The following is a 17247-nucleotide window of genomic DNA, read 5'->3' on the forward strand; positions in this document are numbered from 1 at the left end:
CCACCCCCGCCGGTGAGGTTTCATGACGTGAGCTCCCACACGTCTGACGCCGGCTCCCAGTCAGGGGTTCCCTGGGCTTGCAGCCTTTTGCTCCGTCTCGTGTCTGGGTGCTGACTTCAAAAGATGAGCACCCAAAGGCCCAGACCCAAAGGAGAAGCAGGCATTCTGGGGTCTCACTTCTGGATCCTCCTTCTTTGTGCCCTTGTGGAGTTTATCCTTGTACAGACATAGCCCCCCACTGTTCAGAACACTGGCACCCAGAACATTTTTTCCATCAGCACTTGCCTCCAACATTTCAAGCCTCTACAAGTGTGGTGGCTGCCCCAGTCATGGCCTTGTTCGTTGAATTTGAAATACCTAGGCTGTGAATTCACCATGGGGAAGGTCGGGGTGGGGAGTGGCGAAGAGACGTAAAAAACAAAAGACTTTCCATATTGCCACACTTAGCTTTAAAACGATGCTCCAAGTAGGTCCCTACATCTTATCCTTGGGGTCCTAATCCATCCCAGCACTTCGCCTGCCCATTGTCACTCTGAAGGGAACTGCCCTGCCCAGCTGCCATGCAGAGGGGGAATCACACGCTCTTCCTGTGATACATGCACTTGCACCCCCACCCTCCCCAATACTGCACACAACGCCTTGAACTGGGGTAGCCAGGCTGCACGCTGGACAGTGGCCTGTGAGGGAACCTGGTGTGAAAATGCCTCTCAAAATCAGACAGTACCGAGTGCATCAGATGGGGGGTGGGGTGGGGGGCAGAGGAAAAAGCCATGCCGAGAGCTGATGGAGCATCAGAGGTAGTCAGGAGGAATCAGAGCATCTGGCCATACTCCAGAAGCTATACTCCAGAGCCACCTCCAAAGAGCCTGGCAGTTTGTCATACTCACGTGGTTTGCATCTAGTGCTTATGCTAGAAGCCACACCACTGGTGTTTCAGACACCAACAGGGTGACCCATGGTGGAGCGGTTTCAGTGGAGCTTCTAGATGAAGACCATTTTGGAAGAAAGGGCTGGAGAGCTACTTTCCAAAAATTAGCCCGCGAAACCTTCAGGGTCCCAGTACAACCATGGTCAATTCATTTGCACGGCACAGGAGAACCCAAAAGCTGGAGAAGGACATTGTGATTGGTGAAGTAGAGGCCACTGAGGGTGAGATGGATTGGCACAATAGCTAAGCAATGACCTTGAACCTGGCAACAGTGGTGAGGATGGTTCGGACCAGGCTATGCTTTTTCTGTGGTACATGCATAACATTACCATGAATCCGAATGGACTCCATAAGCGCTATCTCTCTATCCACCACCGTTTTTGCCACAGAGATGGCCAGCGATGTCATTCTTCAGAGAGAGAAAGTGAGACGACATCAAAAAGAGGCATTCTCGGAAATATCATAAAATGAAAGGCATTGCAGTCGAGAGAAGATTCAGTTCTTCCGCCTTTCAAGGGTCTTGCATCCCTGTGGATCTCCCTCCCACTTCTGGTCTTAAAGAAGACCAAACTTGCCCGAGTCCAATCTGACTTATAGTGACCCTCTTGGACAGAGCAGAGTTGTCCCATTGGGTGTGCAAGATGGTGAGTCTTAATGGAAGCAGACTTTGTCCTGGGAATCTGCTGCTGGGTTCAAACCATCAACGCTTCAGTTAGCAGCGGAATGATTTACCCACTTTGCCACCAGGGTGCCTCTGTCTCAGTGAGAGCTTGCTCTTCACAGGCTTGATTCCGTCCCTGCGGTCTGGCTCCTAGTCTGCCTTGTAGCTGAGGGACATGCTTTCCTTTTTTCCCAGGTATAAAAACTAAGACGCAGATAAGCTAGGCTAATGCTTCACTGGTGGGTATATTAAAGTCTCCTTATGTGACAAGCATCAAGGGCAGAGTGGGAGCACTGGAGATGAATCTACTTTTAACTGTCAAGTGCAATAGAACTGGTACCCATCCGCATCTTGAGATGCAGGCACACATAAAGAAGGATAATTAAACCTAGCCTTTTCAAATAAGCATTGTTGCAAAGGTTACAAAGTACCGCAGTCTTGCCAAACTTGGTGAAATCAATTTCCATTTTCTTGCAGTGCGTGTCCTGCAGAGATTGCTGAAGCCAACAAAATGAAAAGCATTAATAATTGGTATTAACAGTGTGTATAAATTAATTTGCCTATTTGCCTAAAAGAAAATTCATCAAACAGTACATTCACTGGGAACCCTGAGCACTTGATACTATAAAACATATATGTTTTCTTTTTAAAGAAGCATTTGACGTTGAGGACCGCCAATCAGTATATGACAGCAAAATGAAAATCTCTGTTAAGAAAATGAAGCCAATTGGATAAGGGGTGTAGAGGGAGCTGCCAACCAAGAGGTTCAAGGTTTGAGTCCACCCAAGGTGTCTCAGAAGACAATCCAAGCAATCTGCTGCTAAAGAACACAATTCTGCTCTGTAAAATTGATTTGTTTACTGACAAGAAAAGGGAGATACTATAATACATTCATATTTATTTGCAGCACTTGCATACAACCAACTACTTAAAAGAATTGTCACTTGATCCTTCTGCAATGCCTAGGACTCATTGCCATCAAGTTGCTATCGACTCTAAGTGGCCCTATGGGACAGCGTAGAACTGTCCTTTGGGTTTCAAAGGCTGTAAGTCTTTCTGGGAACAGACAGCCTTAACGTTCACCTACAGAGAAGCTGGTGGTTTCAAACCGCTGACTTTGCACTTAGCAGCCCAACATACAATCAACTACCCTACCAAGGCTCCAATGTCGGGAGATGGTTAGGGAATCAATAAGAAGCAAGGGTGGGAAATGAAACAGCAGTGGATTAAGTGCTTAATGAAGAATATAGCATCAATTCAATCCACCCAGTATGTAATGATTCTTGGGCAACGCCATGATATGCCTGCCATTGGCCTCTATTTCAGGAACCAGTGCTGGAAAGACGTGAGAGGCTGAGAGGTTCGAGGGCCCTCTGTGAGCCAGGGCCTAGGCCGTGCTCAGTTCTCCAAGTCCGGGCAGCCCCGGGTCCCTTCACACTTCAGGCTCCTCCTGTATTCTTGCATCCTCCCCGTCGTATCTTTTCCTAGCTGTTCATTTTTATCAAGGACTTACCAGGGCTGGGTTTTCACTGCTTCCTGTAAAGGATGAATACATCAAACATTGGCTACAATTCAGAATTGGAGGAATTTATCTGAAAAAAGGTAGGAGTTTAGTCACATGCAGAGACCGTGGAGAGAGGAAGAACTCAAATTTGATTCGATATTAGATTGCAAAGCCATTTCCCATTGCAGCCTTATAAATAATTCATCGGCACACCAACGGACCCACAAAGCACCATCAACCCCTCCACCCTCCGAGTGGTAAAGGCGGTCTCCCTCTTGCAACCTTGTCCTGAGTGCGTCCTCCAGGGCAAGCCTTTGAGTGAGCCGGGGCTCCAGCCATTCATAGCCAGGCTGTTTATAAAGCTAAACTGTCGGGGGGCGGGGTGGGGTGGGGGAGTCACTCCAAAAGGGTCATCAGTTAGGTCAGCCTTGACCTCTGAGTCTCAGATGACTGCGGAATCTCTGCTGAGATTCCAAGAGAGCAGATGCTGAGATGCTCTCCGGCAAGTATGATTTTCATGCACTGTGCATGTCTCAGCTTCCACCTCCCCTCAGGGCGCTGCAGGCTTCTCCTAGTCAAAGAATTAAGAGCCGATTAGGATGCTGCACGTGCGCCCTGGGAACTGTGGGCCTGCATACCTCGGTGCTGTCCTTGCATCGTTAGCACAAACACTTATCCGCATCTGACAAGGGACATCAAACTACTTCAGGTAATTGCATTTCCAGAGGAGTTGATAATGAAATGGGGAAGATTTGGCCTTGCCCCTCTCCTTGCTCAAAAAGTAGATAAGATCTAGCATTCTTGCTTTTCCTTTACAGACAAGAAAGTTTTACGCCTATTTTTTTTCCCTAATCACACACTCTCGAGTTTTTACCGTGTTATTTTGTTCGCAATACGTGCTTCATTAGCTTATTTAAGCGTGGGTTATCGTTCCACTTAATTAAACTCACTTTTCACTTTGAAATGTTGCATTAAAAAAGGAAAAATATAGATATCTTGTCGAATTATTTCACTAATCTAGTCTAACAGTCAAGCCATTGCGCCCTGCCCCTGAGGAGTTAAAGATGAGACACCGTTGTAACCATGATCAAAATCCTTCTCTTGTCTTTCTTTGAATTCCTGAATTTTTGAAGCTAGATTAATAAAAGCTCCAGCCTAAACACCATTGAGAAAGCATCTTCCCAAATCATTTGGCTTTGTGGTTATAAGAAAATACTATATTCGAGCTGAAATTCCGAGTACTGTGTTTGTAGAAGGATTTGCATGGCAGCGGAAGCCCAAGATCCAATATGCACAGTCTCCACGTGGATTAAGCCTTCACTGAATTCCTCTTCCCCATTGACCAAGATCCCCCCCGGCTACACTTCTTTCCAGAGAGATTAGTTGGACTTCCATGAGTTGGACATGTTATCAGGAGAGACCAGGCCCTGGAGAAGGCCGTCATGTTTGTAGAGGGCAGTTTGTAGAGGAAGACCCTCAAAGAGATGGATTGACACTGTGGTTGCAGCAAGGGGTTCGAGCAAGGGACCCATTCTGGATGGTGCTGGACCTGCAGGGGTTCACTCTGTCGGTCCCTATGGGCCAGAGCCCACTCGATGGGCACCTAACAATAACAACAACATTGACCAGGACGTGCAGTCTTGCCCTCGGCAGAGCGCATTAGAAAATGAATGACCTCCGCTCTCTTTCCAGCCAGCCCCGACAGGGACCGTCTCCTTAAGGGCTTGCTGGCGATCACCATCCTGGGGATTCCGACTGCCTTGGACTGAAAGACCTGGACCCATTTTGTAAGCTCTTCTAAAATAACGGCTGTGTCCCATTCCTGCTTCTGTAGTCCCACCTACAGCGATGATGTATTCATCTGCCATCAGTCATGAATTTGTGAAGGTTTCCTTTGTGTTCCATGCTTTATTGAAATAGCTGTCTGACTGGAAATTCTCGGACGAAATTATGCCCTTGTGTTAATGGTCTCCCTCATCTGGATAATGTCCTGTTTAAGACTGAATAAATGTTCTCCTTAATTATATTTGAGATTTGGGGTGTCTGTTGTACCCTAAAATGAGACCAACCCCCTCAAAGTTGAGTGTATAAAATTTAGCCAAAATTCTGTGTGGTTCCTCTCCTTTTCAGCTGGCAGCTCCTTCACTGTCCTTTGCTGGATAAGTTAGAAAAGGACTTTTTCCTTCAGCATCTTTTAAGCTATCTGAAAAAATATACATTTTCCACTGTTACTGAATTCTGGTCTAAATCTATTGGCTAAAAGATGGCAACTCCTCATTATTCAGGACAGATTTCTGTCTTGAGATTGAGTTATTTAGAAATAATAAAAAGAAGAATTTCAGAGGGATTAGAGAAAGAGTAGAAATAAAAAGATGGTAAAATACTCAGAAGGCATTGTGCCCCAGGTTTATTGAAAATACTACAGCATCATGGACAGATTCAAACGGCTCCATGTCATGTTTGAAATTCATTCCCACTGGGGGTTGAGAGACCTGCAGGTTGGACAGACTGCCAAAGTCCAAGAGCGTCAACCTTTCCTCAGGGCCTGGATTCACTTCCGTGATGTGATGCAGGGCCGAGACCTCAGGAACATAATCTCTCTCATTTTGCTCTCCTCTTCCCACAGCTTGATGGCGATCTCTCTCAGGGGCCTCTGTGTATCCACTTCACCAGATGTGTGGCATAGCCTGCTATCTTGTTACAGTTTCTTGCTGGGAATACTGGCTCTCAACTCGTGTTGGTGTGGCAATCATTGCCCAGGTACTTATAGTACTTCTCAATGATGACCGGGCCCCCTTCTTCACCATTTTGGTGTGAACTTGACTATGTTGGTGGGTGGGGGTGGGGGTTCCCAATAAAAGATCAGCATTGCCTTCTTGATTGGCTCACAGTTGAGCCCTCAGGAGTGGTCAGCACTTTAAACCTAGAGGATAATGCAATGACTGCGATTCACATCTATTGGGGCCATTGACCCGGTCAGCAAATGTAAAAACAAAATCCAAGAAGAGGTGTTTGAAACAACCCTTGTGTGTTAGTCCAGGTAGACTTGAGAAACAAACTCATAGACACTCGTATGTGTATAAGAAACAGGTTTATAGACAAGAGCTATTGAATACTGAGTAAACACCCCAGCCCAGTCCAGATCAAGTCCCTAAGTCTGATATTAGCCCATATGTCTGACACCAATCTATAAAGTCCTCTTCACACTTATGAAACACATGCAATGATATTGAATGCAGGAAGATCACAGGCCAGTGGGTGGGAAGTCTTGTGGATACAGTGATGTAAGCATCTCAGTGCTGGCAGGGCTCTCCATGTGGTTTCTCCGGCTCCAGAGGTCTGGCTCCATCATCCTCTCTCCATGTATCTTACCCACAGGGATGTCTCACAGCGAGTGAACAGAGAGTGAGTGTGTCTCCTGCCTCCAAGGAGGAATACAGGAGTTCCCAGAATCCTCAGGAGAAGGCCATGCCCACACAGAGTCCTCATTGGCTATATCCTGACTGACAGGCTAGACTACCCCTACACTCTTAATCCTCAAATTGACACCAGATTATGTAAATATTACACCTTGTTTAAGGTGACATAGAATGTTTCTGCCTCTGCTCATGCAAGGATAATGGAAAGAGGTCGGTACCGGATGGAGCATCTCTAAAGGGCTTGAGTTCTTTCCTTCATTGTGCATTTATCAAGTGCATAGGATATACCTCATATGTAGAAGTCAGTGTCTCAGTAGCTCCAGGCTTCGATAGGCTGCCCCAGTGGCATCACGTATAATACTAGAATAACGGACGAGCAGAGGCAGCAGATAAACACGACTAAGGAGTCTGTGTGGTCTGCTAGGGAGGATACCACAGGGACTGCCTTGGGCGACAGACACCAACCTTCGGGAGGACATCGGGGTTATCACCTCATATTTATTGGCATTTGGGAGGTAGTGCTGCCCAAACCGAGCACATTCTGTGACACACGGGTCCTCGCTGAAGCCAAGCGTCTTTCAGCGAGTCATGTGAGAAGTGCTACGTACACTCCTCACTCTTTGCAGATGTGTCGGGCACATGAATCAAAAGCAAACGTGGGGAGAATTGCAGAAAGCAGGGAGTTGGAGCTCCCCTGCCTGTGCCTGTTTCTAGCCAGCTATGCAGTTAGGGCAAAGGTAGACAGCTTCCAAGGTCCTGGCTTTCTATCTTTAATATGACAGCATTCCCTCAGCTACCAAACAACGTCCTTTCCACATGCCCCGGGGACCTGAACTCCCTTTAGTTGCACTAAAGCAAAGGGGACCTCATCTCCCTTGCTTACAATTTGAGTCTGGGTGAAGATCTGTTTGTCTTTAAGAGCACTTCCAGCTGTAACCTTTAACGATTCCTCTGGATACTGGATGGGAAGTGTGGGAGAGCTGTCCCCATCTTGCTGCCAGAGGGCATGGCGGTGAGGGGAGTCGGCAAAGGAGGAGTGGGAGGAGGAGCCAGAACCACAGGCTTAAGTCCATCCTGAAACCCACTTGCAGGTTGTGAGCTGATAAATTCACTTATTCAAATCTGAGGGGGACTCTCTCTTATTTGCTACCAAAGTCACAATCATGGATACAACATTCTATAAAAGGTGCCCTCTCCGGAGACACTCAAAGATCCCTGTCAGAATCTGTCTCCAGGAGCTACTTGCCCTTTGTCGCCTATCTCCTTTTAGAGTCTGTTCAGATGGGCTCTGGTTTTAGTCTTGCTTAGCCCCTTCGGAGACGGGCTTGTCTTGTCCTTTGCTTTGTCTCTTTCCCTACTGGCGTACTGGGTTACATGTGTGGCTGCTGACCACAGAACAAGAATGTGGTCGTCACATAATCTGTTGTCAGTCTGAGAGGATTAAGAGTGAAGGGGCGGAGTTTAGCCTGTCAATCAGGTTGCAGCTTGATGACCTCATTTGGAGGTGCTAAGGAGATAAATAGCTCATTGAAGGCAGGACACAGGCTCATTCTCTGGGAGACATTGCAGCTGACAAGACACATAGAACTACACTAGTGACCTGAGCTGGAGAAGCCCCGTGGAGGCCCCTGCCAGTGCTGAGATCCTTACACCACCACTGGATCCACAAGACTTCCCACTGGCCTGTGGTCTTCCTGCATTCAGCATCATTGCATATATTTTGTGAGTCTGAAGAGGACTTTGTAGATTAGTATCAGACATATGGATTAATACTGGACTTATGGACTTGATCTGGACTGGGCTGGGATGTTTTCTCAATATTCAATTGCTCTTGTCTATAAAGTTATTTCTTATGCATATATGAGTGTCTCTATGAATTTGTTTCTCTGGTCTACCCAGACTAACACAAAGCAGGTCAAACCCACCATCACCTCTATGGCAGAAGGATGTGGCTTTATGCTTCAGTAAAGATTTACAGCCTTGGAAACTGTCAGTCTGGGTACATTAGAGAAACAAATCCACAGAAATTCCTATGTATAAGGAAGAGTTTTATATAGAGGGTAAGTGCACATCAAGAAAACATCCCAACCCAGTGCTGCCTAAGGCCACACGTCCAACATTAGCACATTTGTCTGACACCAATCCACAACTTCCTCCTCCATCTCATAAAACACACACTATGACGCCGACTGCAGGAGGAAAGCTGAATCAGTGGGCATGTAAGCATCTCAGCACTGGCATGGGTCTCCACATGGCTGCTCCAGCATCCAGGGCTGCATCGGGGTAGGTCCATGTGGCTTCTCCTCAGGAATGTCTTGCAGGAAGTGAGCCTTGCCAGCTGATGCAGGGAACTGGCTAAGGCAACTGTACCCTGGTCCCACGATCACAAAGCAAGAGACCCAAGAACTAGAAAGGCGAGGCTCACTGAGCCATTTATCTCTCCGCCCCTCAATTAACCCCACATGGGTTTATCAGCCAGGTTAGCACAATAAACTTCAACTATCTCGGAAACACATAGAGGCAGTTCTACATCATGTAGGGTCTCCATGCGTCAGAATGGACTCAGGGCAGTGAGGGCTCCCAGTCAATGGCTAGGACCTGCGACGTCCAGCTTGCCTGTAAGAGACTGCCAAGCAAATATTTCCTGGGGGTCCCAGTTTCCAGAAATTCTCATTTGTCCCAGGCTTCTTAAGAGCATTGCTGGCATGGTGGCCCTCCCAACCTCCAGAACCTTCCAGGTGCCTCCTGTCCCTTCAACTGTGGGCTACCATGTGGATTGGGGCTCATAGCGACCTTGTGCATATCAGAGGGAAATCCTATTCGGTACTCCCACTGGCTGGAGGTTCAGAAGCAGCTTGCTAAGCCTTTCCTTCAAGGTGCTCCCCCCTACCCAAACACACACACACCCCTCCAACTTTTTGAAGAGCAGCTCAGCTTGTTCACTGAGTGTGTGCCAGTTTGCACGTACTCTAAAACATTGTAGGGAAGGCGGGGGTGTAATGGTCTCTTCCTACTTTTCTGATCTGATGCTGAGGCCCACGCTGTTTCTATTTTTTACAAAGGCCTTCAAACTACCCGTATCAGAATCACCTGAGATGCTTGGTAAGCATGCAAATGCCCAGACCTGCTCAAGGACACTCCTGGGAGGGAGCTGGCGGAGTTCCACTTTGCATAGCCCACTCTGGTGAGCTTCCATTCCCCAGGTCACCCAAAGACCACTCCGCGTCCACTTCAACACCAGATGTTGCAGAGGTGGTGGGAGAAGGGTGCTGGGAAGGAGGCAGAGAATTTCGAGGAGGACAGGAGCAATGGGAAGTCGGCTAGAGGGACGTTTCAGTGGAGCAATGCCCAACGGCCGCTTCACATTACCACAGCCACTCCTTTCCACCTTCTGTAACTTTCACCTTTGTGGATCTACTCACCTTTGTCACCACCGTGATTGGCACCCCGGCACGAACAGCATCACAATGTGACCTCCCCTCTCACAAATCATAAACTCGATGATGAAGCACAGAGGGGGGGGGGAATAAAATGTCCAAGATTTAAAGGTCAGAGTAAACTTTTATAAGCTAGAGTGTAAATGTCACTCACACAAAAAAATTTTGCATAAGACTTTAGTAATGTCACAAACATGAAATACGTTTTCTCGATGCCACACCTCCCCTCCCCAGTGCACCCCAGTCCAGATTGCTCATTTCATGCTTTGTGGGGCTTGAGAAGTTCTTCCCAGTGAGGAAGAGAAGCCGACCCGCCTCGCTTTTCTCAGGAAACATCCTTCATGTAGAAACTGACATGACAGAATGCAGATGGCAAGGAAACCAATGACTGTCCCGTCTGACTGCTAACTTCACTGAGAATCTAATTTAAGGAGCGCTCAGACACGGCTGGGGAAGAGAAAGGCTCCGTTCCTATTTTGTCTTTCTCGGGAAAGCATGGATGGATGGAAATTCAAAGTCTATTCTAGAACATAGATCTATTTCAAATACACCATGGACAGGCCTCCAGCCCTCCTCAGATTCATAGCCAATCCTTTTGCTTCCATTAGAACAAATCTGTCTATGCCTTTCACAACACCTCCAAACTCACTGCCGTCTTGCCAGTCCAACTCATAGCGACCCTGCAGGACAGAGCAGAAATGCGCCTGTGGGGTTCCAAGCCTGTTCATCTTTACGGGAGAGGAAAGCCTCATCTTCCTCCCATGGTGGGTTAGAACCACTGACCTTGTGGTTGGCAGCCTAACACATAACTTATGACGCCAAAGTAGTCTTCGTGCTCAAGTTCCCTAGGGACGAATGCAACGATTCTGGGGTCTAAGACACTTGTCCATTTTAGGCCTATGTGCAATGGACAAAAACGCTGCAATCACAAGGTCAGTGGTTCGAACCTACCAGCTTCTACACAAGAGATAGATGAGGCTGTTTACTCTCATAAAGATTTAAAATCTTGGAAACCCAAAGAGGCAGTTCTACTCTGTCCTGCAGGGTCGCTATGAGTCAGAATTGACTCAGTGACAGTGAGTTAACCCTAAAAGTGTCCGATTCAGTAAACAGTGACGAAGATCAAAAATTTGCATTTTGAAGTTTCTAGGGGTCCCTAATGCTGTCTGCCTGCAAGATCATACTTTGAGGGACCACAGTGCCAACCCAGACTATGTGTCTACCTCTTTACTCATTGTTAGCATTTCTAGCATGTGGCCAAGCACCAGGCTCAGAGAAAGTACTCCTCCTCCCAGGTCAGGATGGACAAAGCTGGCTGACCATCGCAATCATCGGGCAATGCATGTAAAAATGTTTTTTTTGTTAACATTCAGTGAGAGCTCTACAGAATCTACATCTGCAAGAGGCCCTGAGTATGTGCACTCATTTTAAGTTATCCAGAAGATTCCAATTGACTAAGGGGACTGAAAAACCATTGTCTTAAGATGTATCACCTATATCATAATACTGTTATCTGAAATTTAATTTACCCAGGCATCCTGCCGTTTCATTTGCTAAATCTGGCAACCCTACTTATGGCCCCGTTTGCCAGGAACTTGCTTCCTCTGAGCATAGTGCCCTCCTGTGCTTGTTGTCGATCGGTGTTGAATGCTTCGGAAAGTGGCAGGAAGAAGAGACACATAGGCAAACTTGACATGTGGGTGCAGACAAGAAAATGAAGATGCTTCCTTGGGACAGGAAAATGCACACACACACACACACACACAGGACATTTTACTAATCTAGACAGCAGAACTAAAATCAGAAAGGAAAAACACTGTCTGCTAATGGTGTTTAACAAGACAATTCGTCAATTACAAAGAAACCCGGGGGAATAAAAAGACAACCAAAGATGCGATTCAAATGTTCCAAGTGAAGCATAGGTAATTGATTTCCAACAAGCATAAGCCAAGAAAACGTTAATACTTCAAGGTGCTGAGTGAAAGGTAGGTAAATCTGCATCAGGCTTCATACCTGAGGCTTCCAGGTGAGTTGAAGGTTGGCCAGCGACAGCGAAAGAATGATACTCTCTCCCCCTCCCTGTTTAATTGGAAGCTAAAGAGCCTAAGGATGAGGCGCTCACAATGCTTCAAGGAAGAGATGAAACATCACTATCGCCCAGCTCCTGAAACCAGCACATAGTTCCTAAGATGCTGTATGGAAAACTGGAACAAACTATCCAAACAAAGAAGAAGCAGGCACTGACTGTAAGGACAAAAGCAAACAAGAAAAATGAGCTGGAAAACCACTGTTCAGAGAAATCATCCCTGATGATGCAATTCCTGCAACAAACAAAAGCCACGTTTCCTCAATGCACACTTGCCTTCTAGCCCCTTTGCTGGGAAAGATGGTGAACATTCCAGGTTTTGAAAACCAATCTCCACTGTAAACATTCAACCCCGTCATTGTAACGTGAAAGCAGTCATAAACAATACGAGGGTGTACCCCCAAAAAAACAGAATCCCCCAACCCCAAAGCTGTGTATTTACATTTTTTAATAAAACATTATCACCTTCAAAGTACTCTCCATTACACTTAATCATCTGTCAAATCTGCAATTCCATTCTTGGAAACATTGTTCAAACTCATGTTTGGATGGCTGACAGCACCTCATTTTTTTCTTCATCTCTTCTATGTCATCAAATTGTTGTCCTTCTATGACCCTCTTTATTCATGTAAACAAAAAGAAGTCACAGGAGTGAGGTTAGGTGAGGGAGGTGAGGAAGGTGCATGGGGCTAGAGAGGCATGTTTTTTTTTTTGCCAAAAACTGGCGCACTAAGATGGCTGCATGAGTAGGTTCATTGTTGTGGTGGAAAATAGCAGTCCCCCATCTGCCACAAATCAGGCCTTTTTTGTCCCACACTGTTACACAATCTTTTCAGAACCTCTAAGTAGAAAGCTTGATTGACAGTCTGACCTGGTGGAGTGCACACCAAAAGCACTACAGTTGACATTTTCGACTGGGAAGTTGACGGACATCCAGAAGGAAGTTTATCAACAATCGACATTTCACCATTTTTGAAATGAGAAACTCACTCATATACTTGAGTTTTTCCCAAGCACTGTCTTTGTAAGCTGTGTTCAACATAACAACAGTTTCTGCAGCATTTTTCCTGAGCAGGAAACACAATTTCACAGCCACATACTATTCTCTTAAATTGGCCATCACTAAAAATGAGGTTTGAGTGAAACTGCTTTGACGAGAAAAGTTCCCTGTGACCAGAGAGCACCTTCCCAGGCAATGCCACTGGGTGCACTAACTCAGAGGGAGTTACCTGATGCTTGCCTATGAAAGCTCTGCCCAGTGGAACATTTTTCCATTTTGGGAGCGAGGAGGGCCCCCTCATATATAAATGAATGGGCATGACTGTGTTTCACTAAAACTTGAGACACTAAAATAAGAGGTGGACCAGATTTGAGGCCAACCCTTGTCACTGGTGAATTCAGATGACAGGCAGGATGGTCAGTGTATTTCACAGAGTCCTAGCATTTTAACAGTGGATGCAATAAAAGGTCAAAAATAAGAAACCTGACAGAACTAACTTATCTCTACACATGTAAGGACCAAGTGCTAAAGGTCACGTCTAAAGTGTCAAGCAGGAAATGTTTTCTAGAAACAGAGAGATGATGCACACTGGAAATTCTGAGACTGTTATAAAGGCAGAAGAGGACAGAGACCAAACATTTTAGATGTAGAGAGGGACTTCTCGATGGACCTGACAGAGATGACCGGTAGATTGTAGGCAGAAGGGTCATCTTGCCAGGGTTCTGTTGTTAGTGTTCAGTGCCCAGTTCATGGTGCCCCCAGACACAACTGAACAAACACTGGGGTCGGCACAATTCTTGCAGCAGGGACACTTTGTCCATGCTGAGGGTGCATGATGCTTTTAGATGTCGTCTTCTCTAATCAAGGAGGTGGGCTCACCTTCTCATTTCACTAAGTCTGCACATCACACCCGATTCTTCTCTGAGTGTGTGTGTGTGTGTGTGTGTGTGTGTGTGTGTGTGTGTATGCATGCATGCATTTGGCATCACATTTTTTAAAGCCAGAATATAACACCCATGATACAGAAGACATGACTTCACTGACCTCCTTAAGGATGGACATGGGTAGGTGCCACACAAGAAACTTGCACGTACACTGTATAATTTAAAAGCTTTATTTCCCCTCCCACGATTATCAAGTAGATTTCATATCAGTTCTCTTCTGCCCTGCCCTTCCCGCTTACCATGTCGTTGAAGGGGACACTGCTTTTGCATCCTGGGGAAGGGCTAGCTTTCATAATCATGCTCTAAGCAAATCACAGCACTGAGGGGGTTGGACCCAGCAGCCTCTGAGGGGTTCTGTGGGGTCAAGAAGTCCTTGCAGCTGAAGGCCTGGTCAGGTGGTGGCTCTCTAGTCTACTGCACCTCCTTATAGATGTTGTAAGGATCCTTCTTGCAGAACTGACAACAGCGAGCCAGCCCCCCCCCCCCCAACAAGGAAACCTGGAGACTAAAGAATCCCCTTCCTCCCAATCCTGTGACCTCACGCCTTAGCTAAGCAAACAACTGACTGCGCTGGGCTCCAATGTGCCCTCTTCACCAGCTGCCAAGTTGGTCTTTACTCAAAAGTTCACCGTGTACACAGTTTGTCCGTGTGGGCGGTTGAAGACGGGTGTCTGCCACTTTGAAGGATGGTATCGTCATAGCAAGGGAAGCATGAAGACCCCGACAAGGACTGGCAGGTGGAGCACGTGCATGCTGCCATCAGACGTCCTCTGCGCATGCATGACCGCAAAGACGGCGTTCGTATGATTGGTGGGCAGGTCCACATTGCAGATCATTCCTTCGCAGCAAGACCGGCACTCCTGTTACAAAACGTGGGAAGGGGGGAGGAGTGGTGCTTGAATACCAGGAATAATAATAACAACAGGGAAGGGATAAAACAAAGAAAAGTGTCCTCGGGTCTCTCTACAGACAGAATGCCAGATGGTTCTCCAGCCGACGCTCCCCACTGTGTGCCCTCAACTCACTGGCTGGGAGGGCAGACCATCCTGAGCATCTCCATTCTAACCAGGACTCCGTGTGCCAAACCCAACCATAAGCCAGCCAAAACTGAATGAGGCTGCTGGATTGGTTCGACAATTCTTCTACAAGCTTGTGAGGGAAAATGAAAGCTAGGAACTGTGGGGATTAGTCATTGATTTTTCTTCTTGGTGCTGCATTTTAGAGGATAATAATGAAGCTCTACTGTCTGTGCTAACACCTGATTCCTATCGTCAGGGCAGCAACGGCTTGCTAATTATGGTTGCTGAGTGGTGAAAAGGGGTGGGTCCCTTACAGCACAAGGTTACAGCTACTTCTAAGGACTGTATGGAACCATGGTAATTCCCTGTGCTTGGCCTTTACAATGGCTTAGCCTGTTAAACCTAGACACTAATGGAGGCTTCCAGAACGTCTAGGAAAGATAAAGACCTGTACCTCTAGGTCTCAGGGTGGCACAAGCAATTGACCCTTGACTATTCACCTAGAGGTTGCTGGTTCAAAGACAGACAGGGATACTGTAGGAGAAGTGCCTGGTCATCAGCTTCCATAGAAGTTGTAGCCAAGCAAACCCTATGGACCACACGCAGGCTGGGGGCTGGGGGCGGGGTGGGGGGGGGGCGTTGTGTGGAGGACTGTGTATTTAGCAAGGCTCTAGATCAGTGGTTTCCACTGAGTCACCTTGGGGTACATAAAAAAAAACAAAAAACACCAATCCAGATGTCCAGGCCCGAACCAAAAACCAATGATGTCAGACCCACTTCTCTGAACTTTTAAGCAAAGTCAAATTCTAAAACCTCATGAAATCAACACCCTTCCAAGCTTTGTTTTTGTTTTCTTCTCCAACATTTCAGCATCCCAGGCATAGCAAAGAGTACAATGCACGTTTCGATTGATGGCATGCGCCCAAGAAGGAGACCCATGGATCTCAAAGACCTCTGTGGGCTCATTGTACTAAACGGAGGCTCCCCGCCCAGTGCTCACTTCCTCTCCTCTGTAGAGGTGGGGGAGAAAACAAGGAGTCACTGTACACCAGGCTCCTCTCCCCATGCTTGTGTCAAGGGCACTACCTATCATGCTTTCATGAACGCTTTGTGCTTGGGCCACTGAAGCAGGCCTCAAAAAATTCCCCAGAAGTCCAAGGCTTAAGCTGTAACTCTGGATACTACCCATGATTGTCATTTGCGGGTGACATTATTTGATGTGGACAGTGTTCCAATTCTCTTTGGTTCCCCTTTCCTTGACCTTAGCCATGGACGGCCAGAAGCACAAACAAATCTGTGTTGGAAATACAGCGGAGCACTTCTTAGAAGCAAGGAGGGCAAGACTTCATCTCACGTCCTTGGATGTGTTCGCAGGAGAACCCGGTTGTGGGAAGAGGCCACCATGCTTGGTAAAGGGGGGGGGGCAGGAAAAAGAGGAAGTTCCTCAACAGGATGGCTTGACGCAGGGGCTGCCACGATGGGCAGAAGCAAGGACAGCGAGGATGGTGCAGGCGTCCCCAGGGTTTCGGTGTGTTCTACGTGGGCTCGCCAGGAGTCAGAACACTTCAGATGACACTGAGCAACTACAGCGTATGGAGTGTTTCCTTGAAGCGCAAATGCATTCAACATATTACTTGTCCTTCCTGACTTTCCCATGACATAGAACACACCTGAAACTTTCCATGATAGACAACTTAGCATGAACCTTTTGCAAAGTCATGTCTCACACGCACGACCCTTACTGTGTGGTCCGAGTCCAGGCTGTGGTGGCAGCCAACAAAATGGCATTCGCTCTGGGAGGCGCACTTTTTGGTGATGGCGGTACTCCTGCCCTGCCTGGTGAAGTGATGAACGGTCAGACAGTACTGGGTATCTGGGCAGGGAGAAAGAAGAGGGGAGATCAGGGCAATGCCATTTTCCACATTACAAAAAAACACAGAAAGATCTCCCGCTAATCCCTTCGGAAAGGACTAATAGTCAGGATGATCCGAGGTCTCCAAGCAAGATAGTTGGTGACGGGGAACCCGGGAGTTTTGAGGTGGCATTTTTAAAGCCAACAGCTTCTGACATCGCTGTATATTTTGAAAAGGAATATAAATGGGCACCTATCCTCTGGTGCCACAGGAGCTAGGCAGGCTTTCCAATCATTCAAAGAGGTACAGGCTTGGAAACTCACAGGGGGTCTGCTCTGTCCTCTAGGGCCACTACCACCTCGATGGCGGTGAGTGTTAACCCCTGTGGGCCAGCTT

The 17247-nt window shown here is 47.1% G+C and overlaps 1 protein-coding gene and 1 pseudogene across 2 annotated transcripts in view; both read right to left on the minus strand.

Moving 5' to 3' along the window:
* Positions 1-5477: 5477 nt before the first annotated feature.
* Positions 5478-14278, minus strand: LOC123522590 (annotated as a pseudogene).
* The window catches only part of LYPD6B (LY6/PLAUR domain containing 6B), a 231967-nt gene continuing 228855 nt past the window's right edge, over positions 14136-17247 (minus strand). For both annotated transcript variants that reach the window (XM_045299285.1, XM_004703831.2), the window contains 2 exons: positions 16741-16871; positions 14136-14839 (listed from right to left, as the gene is read on the minus strand). In XM_045299285.1, coding sequence (XP_045155220.1) covers positions 14675-14839; positions 16741-16871 — 296 coding nt within the window. In that variant the 3' untranslated portion in view covers positions 14136-14674. The remainder of the gene's footprint in view (positions 14840-16740; positions 16872-17247) is intronic.

This window comes from Echinops telfairi, unplaced genomic scaffold, assembly GCF_000313985.2.
Source record: "Echinops telfairi isolate 266 unplaced genomic scaffold, ASM31398v2 ScPeMD7_4;HRSCAF=17, whole genome shotgun sequence".
Taxonomy (NCBI): Eukaryota; Metazoa; Chordata; class Mammalia; order Afrosoricida; family Tenrecidae; genus Echinops; species Echinops telfairi.